Here is a 6,000-nt window from a genome sequence, read left to right as displayed (position 1 = left end):
CCAGCCCCTTCGTGCTGAACATCAGCCTGGTGGGCAAAATGCTTTCCTACCAATCCACCAGTGACAGCGGACAAGAGGTGGGCACAGCCAGGACTGCATACAAGGAACATCATGTGTTAGGGTGTTTGAGGGAAGCCAGGAGGGTGTGCTGTGAAGACAGATAGAGCATGTTTTTGAGGAATCGGAAAAAAGAAATCCTTTTCATCATTAGCTTCAAGTTGCCCACAAAACACTCATGTGTGACAGGACTTCTGTTCAGGCAGGGCAGCATCAGATGGTATGCTCCTGCATTTTGGGAGCTCGACCCCAATGCAGCACCACCCCAGATGACTGCTCTACACAGGGGTGCCAGAGACAAGCCTGCACCTCGCAGTGCTCATGCATGTGACCTCCTCCCCAGCACTGCAGTGGCAACCCAAAGGGTGAGCCCTGCAGCAGGAAGCCCCGTGGAGTGCACAGCCCCAAAACCTGAACTGGGAAAACAAGTTCGTTATTGATAGCAGAACCAGGCTGTCAAGCAAACGCTCTGATGGATGTGCAAGGGGACACAGGTGCTGTCTTTGTGGATTCCTTTTGTTTAACCTTCTCTGAGGGCAAAGAAACATGGCGTTTTGATGATAGGAACAGATTTGGTTGCCTCCCCTGGGATGAAACCAATATTTGTGCTTTTTCTTTGATTCCTTGCAACAGATGGTGTGAGCCTCAAAATGATTGAAGACCTGAAGGCCATGATTGACAACATCTCTCAGGAGGTTGCTCTACTGAAGGAAAAGCAAGCACTCCAGACAGGTAAAGGGCTTGCTGAAGAACACATGGCTTTTGCTTTGAGAGAGGAGCTACTCATAAAGTGGCTGCAATTGCTCCACACGTCTTGATGAGACATGCCCAAGCACCCCACAGCAACAAGCCCATCATGGGGAGAGAGGCTGGGGGATCAAAGCAGAGTGTGGGTCTCTGCAATTCCTCCTCAGGCAGTTAATGATGGGAGTTGTGCTGTGTGGGGCCCCCCTCTTCACGTGCTTCCCATTGGTACAGCTATGGATATTCCTGTGGTGCTAAACCAGATGTTCATTTTCCTTTATGAGGCGGAGGGATGGGATTTGGATTAGTCTGTGCTTAAACCAAATGCAGTTTACTCTTTTGTGTGAACCCCAGTGAAATAGCGACCTGGTCTCTGATACATACCATGGTATTGCCCAGGGAACTGCACTGCAGGTCAGTCCTGCTTCATTAAACATACACTGAGGAGAGTCCCAAAGTGTCCATCTTCCAGACATGCCCCATAGTTATTCTGTGCAAACTCCACTGACATCAGTAGGAGTAGGATTTGCAAAACATGAAGCAGAAATGAGATGAAAATGCAAATTAAGGAGAATTTTCTCGTTAAAAGGAACACAAGCAAAATCAAGGCTTTAGTTCCAAGCTCACATTCATTGAGAAGTAATTGGTCTGGATATTAATGTGTGGCTCTGATTAGGTATTGTTTGGCTACAGTACCCAACACTCTCAAGGTTTAGAGCTTAAAGAAAAACAAAATAAATTGATATCCTTAACACTAAAATCAGAGGCAAGTAGTAATTTCCTCTGAAGACCTCAAGCTATGCAAGCACAACGCTTCTGATCAAAGCTTATTAAAAAAGACTTTTTTTTCATCTTGCATAATTAAGATGATTTAATTGGCATGCAGGCCTTTTCCCAAAACACTCCAACACTTGGCGGTGGCCATGACAAACCTTATTTCCAACAAATTCATCAGAGAAAGAGTAGCATTGACTGGGAAAGAACAAGGCCAGGGCAAGGAGCAGGAGGACCATGCTGTGCCTCTGCTCCAGCAACAGCAGAGCCCAGAGGGTGGCAGGGGCACCCTGAAAATCCATTTTACCCAATGGTTTGTAGAGGGGGAGGGCATGTCCCATGACTGTGAACTGCCCTGCATGGGAGGGAAAAGGGCCCTTGGAATCCCATGCTGCCAAGGGTCACTGTGCAGCCTAAAAAATTAAGTTTGCAGCCTGGCTACTGGGTTTGCTGCTGCTGCTTCTTCCTGGGCATCATTTTTAAACCAAATTCTCTTTCTGTCTTTTTATTCTGTTCATGTGGTAACGTCTCAGTTTGCCTGAAAGGCACCAAAATTCACCTAAAATGCTTCCTGGCATTTTTGGAGACCAAGACATACCACGAGGCCAGCGAAAACTGCATCTCTCAGGGCGGCACACTCAGCACGCCCCAGAACGGGGAGGAGAACGATGCCCTCTACGACTACATGCGCAAGAGCATCGGCTCGGAGGCCGAGATCTGGCTGGGCCTCAACGACATGGCCGCGGAGGGCAAGTGGGTCGACATGACGGGCAGCCCCATCCGCTACAAGAACTGGGAGACTGAAATCACCACCCAGCCCGACGGTGGCAAGCTGGAAAACTGTGCAGCTCTGTCAGGGACCGCCATCGGCAAGTGGTTCGACAAGAAGTGCCGAGAGCAGCTGCCCTACATCTGCCAGTTCATGATCGTGTAGCGGCGGGGGATCCCCCTGCCTGCCGCAGCCTGGATGTACCCTCTGGGCAGCAGGATTATGAAGCTGTAGCTGTGTGTACACGTCCATGCACATCACACACCCACATGCACGTGTTCCAGTAGAGTCACCCTTTGCAAAGAGAGTTGCCGCGGCTCACTGTCGGGTTATAGAGTGCTAGAGCATTTCCTTCGGCCACACCCAGCCCTGTGCGCAGCTGCACTGCTCTTCCTAAGGCACGATTTATAGATATATTTTTTTACACAGGAATTTATTAGGACAGCTCAGTTGTTTTGGCACAGTGCAGCAGTCCAGCCTGGCATCCAGCTGCCTCGGTGGCCCAGGGCTGTCACTCTGCAGTGTCCTTTCCCATTTTGCTGAGCTTTCTTGGGACACCAGCATAGCCAGTTTCTGCTTTCTTCTCTTGTTTTGCTTCCCCATAAGCCCTGGCAGCAATCTGTGGGAGCTCCTTGTTCCTCACAGTGTCCCGATTCAGCCTTGTAAGGATCAAGGTCCTGTCTCAATGGGCAGAGGGAGCTACTCCTGCTTTGCATTGAGAGATACCATTGGGCTTATTTGGCATGGTACCAGCTGCTCAAGAGGTTGTCCAACTAGTCGTGTTATGTTCATGAATAACTTGGCAAGTTACAGGCATGTTTGGTCCTTTTCTCACCAGCCAGAAGCCAGTTTCACTGACTTCAGTGGAAGAGCAAGACCCATTGCCAGATATTTGAAAAAAATCCCATCAGAAGCTTTTTTTGTGCTACAGTATTAAGGGGGAAACAGTGATGACTTGGAGCATAGTTAGTCAACTATATTATTGGAAATAGAAGATGTATGTATTACATAAATAACATTAATGTAGTACTGTTAGGGAATATGTTGCTATATAAAAACAACTATGTATTGAAAACAAGCCCCAGGATAACTCACTCCAGCAGCTTAGGAATGACCGGGCCTGTTTATATGATGGGAACCCAGATGAACTAGTCCAGTCTTTGCTGGTCCAGGTACGGTCCTTGGCAAACATAAATCTGCTAAGCACTGTTTGTGCCAATATATTCATGCCCATCTGAAGATCTGACCTCAGTGATTTTTTACTGAGAAAAGGTTTAAAGTAAAAAAAAAAAACAAATAAACAGCAATGGTGGGAAAGAAGTGCAGGTCACCCTGGCAGCTTAACAAAGCTTTGCTGGCTGTTGGCTAAAAGGTATCAGTGGTCCTTTGCTGTCCAGTGCTTGGTAATAACCCTTCCAGTTTGGGTCATACACCCTGCACTTCCAGGTTGGAGGTGTCAAGACAGGATCCTGCCCATGGGACAGGATTCCACTTTTGCTGCTTTGTATAAAAGCAGCATGGTGTTAGGTCTTCCAAGATATCAAGTCTGAGCCAAGCTGGAAACACACACACGCACACAAATGCAGAGTGCACGCTTCTGAGGTTGTCATTATTGCCAAACTCTCCACTGTTCAAATGACTATAAAATAAAAATATCTATATAGCTTGCTGAAGGAATGGAGTTGTGTCAGTGTGATTGGAGTGCTTTCTCCTTCTTTTCTTTCTCTTCAGAGCAGCTCCAGGGATCTGTCTGAAGGCTGGAGATAAGACAGAGGGGAAAAGCGGAAAGTGAGAGCCTCCCACCCTGTAATACACTTTATAGGCTTCTCCCCCTCCTGCCCCATTATCATCCCAGTCACATGCCATACACAGAATACAGGCAAGGAATCCTTTTATAGGAAAATAAGATTTCCCTCCTCCCTTCCCTTGCTGCTGGGAAATTTCATTCTGAAATACAGGCTAACCCAGAAGGGAGGTCCTTCCCTCAGCCCTGTTTGGCAGCAGTAGTGGTGCCGGGAGAGGTGGCATCTCAGATCCCAGTATGGAGCCAGTCCTTCCCAAGCTGCCTCCCACCTCCTCTGCAATGAGCAGAGCTGCAGCAGCACCAAGAGTCCCTCTCCTTCACCCACTGAGGTGGTGATGACTTCCTCCTCCTCTTCCTCCTTCTCTTCCTCCTCTCCAGTGTCCCATGTAGGAGACAAGACCATCCATGTAGAACATGGTGCCTCACACCAGTCTGTGAAGTTTCAGCATCTGCAGGACCACATGTGAAATTAGGTCTCTTTTGCACAGCCCTCCAGTGAGTTTTACTTTGAACCCTGCTCCTGACATTTTCTCTTTGCTGTGGGTCATGGTTACACCCTACAAGCCAGCTTGTCTCAGTACAAATCCTCTAGTTCCTTTGGCAGATGTTCCCTCCATATTTTGAGATACACATGAAGGCAAAGCAGCAATGCTGGAAGTGTTGCTGGCTTTAATCCTGACTGGTCATAAACCACAAGGTCTTAAAACACAAATGTGTGGTCAGAGAAATAAAACAGAGGGCTTTTATGGGGGCCCAGAAACAAAAAAGGAACAGAGTGAAAGCCATGGACCCTGGCAATGCTGAGCTTCAGGGAAGTTGTGGGTGCTGGAGCTGGACCATCTTTGCGTGGAGTGTGAATCTGAAAAACAGCCATGGAGATGGATGCCAAAGGATATTCCCAGAGAGGACATGAAGGAGTCAATCTGTCAAATCTAAAGAATAACAAGTCGCTCTCAGCAGATGTCTTGCTCATATCTCTCTTGCTCTCTATTTTCACAAAGCTAAGCTCCTGCCAGCACCATTCCTCATAGATGTTTTGCTCTTCTGAAGCTGGGAGGAGCACTGGGAAGGATGGCTTTGCCCCTGCTGTACTTGTTGGATCCAGGATGACAGAACTGACCTTGTCGTTTCAGTGCTACATTTATAAGTTTGATATTGTTCTTACAATCTTCTTCGTACTGTACATTATGAACTAGAAATCTTCTTTGAAAAGCTAAAGAGAAGGAATTTCTAGAAGATTCCTCAGCCTTGCTTACCACAGCAATGTTGTTTTTTGTGTCCCACCATGTGTTTTGTGGTCACAGGGAATGCCAGGATGGAGGAATTGAACAGGGGATTCTGGCTGCCTCCATAGGGAAACTGTCCCGAGCACACATGGTCTATCTGCTGGGGGCCAGGACAGGAATCACTTTTTTGATCTTCCATTAAATCCTTTGGCACTCAAGCCAGAGTGGAACATATGCTGTCCACAAAGTGTGGTCTCAGCCAAAGGCATGCAGACTAATGGAACGAAACCTCAGCTCTTTCCCCCAGGAAAAGGAAATGTGGAGGTGATCATGTCTGAACCAATGTATTGTGATGCCTGCAATCCCTAATGAACCTCATGTTGTTAAAAATAGATGTTGTATAAGACCTTGTGCCACTGATGGCAACGCTCAGCTGCTTGTGGCTCTGTGACAGAGCAGAGGAAAGATGAAACATGAAATGTACATATATATATATAAACAAAAGAATAAAAGTTACTGGGTGAGCCTACAGGAGTTCCCCCAGCACTATGCCATCCACAGCTGACTTCAACAGAGCTGCACTAACCCACCCCACTGATTGCCCCCAGCACAATTCACCCTGGTCT

General features: G+C 47.5%; 1 protein-coding gene across 1 annotated transcript in view; it reads left to right on the top strand.

Annotated features, from left to right (window-relative positions):
* The window catches only part of CLEC3B (C-type lectin domain family 3 member B), an 8,369-nt gene extending 4,348 nt beyond the window's left edge, over positions 1 to 4,021 (top strand). Inside the window, exons 2-3 of the mRNA XM_008633876.2 lie at positions 691 to 789; positions 2,109 to 4,021. Of these exons, the coding sequence (XP_008632098.1) occupies positions 691 to 789; positions 2,109 to 2,509 (500 nt within the window). The 3' untranslated portion in view covers positions 2,510 to 4,021. The remainder of the gene's footprint in view (positions 1 to 690; positions 790 to 2,108) is intronic.
* The last annotated feature ends 1,979 nt before the right edge of the window (positions 4,022 to 6,000 follow it).

This window comes from Corvus brachyrhynchos, unplaced genomic scaffold (genome assembly GCF_000691975.1).
Source record: "Corvus brachyrhynchos isolate BGI_N302 unplaced genomic scaffold, ASM69197v1 scaffold94, whole genome shotgun sequence".
Classification (NCBI taxonomy): domain Eukaryota; kingdom Metazoa; phylum Chordata; class Aves; order Passeriformes; family Corvidae; genus Corvus; species Corvus brachyrhynchos.
This window is presented reverse-complemented; position numbering and strand designations above follow the sequence as displayed.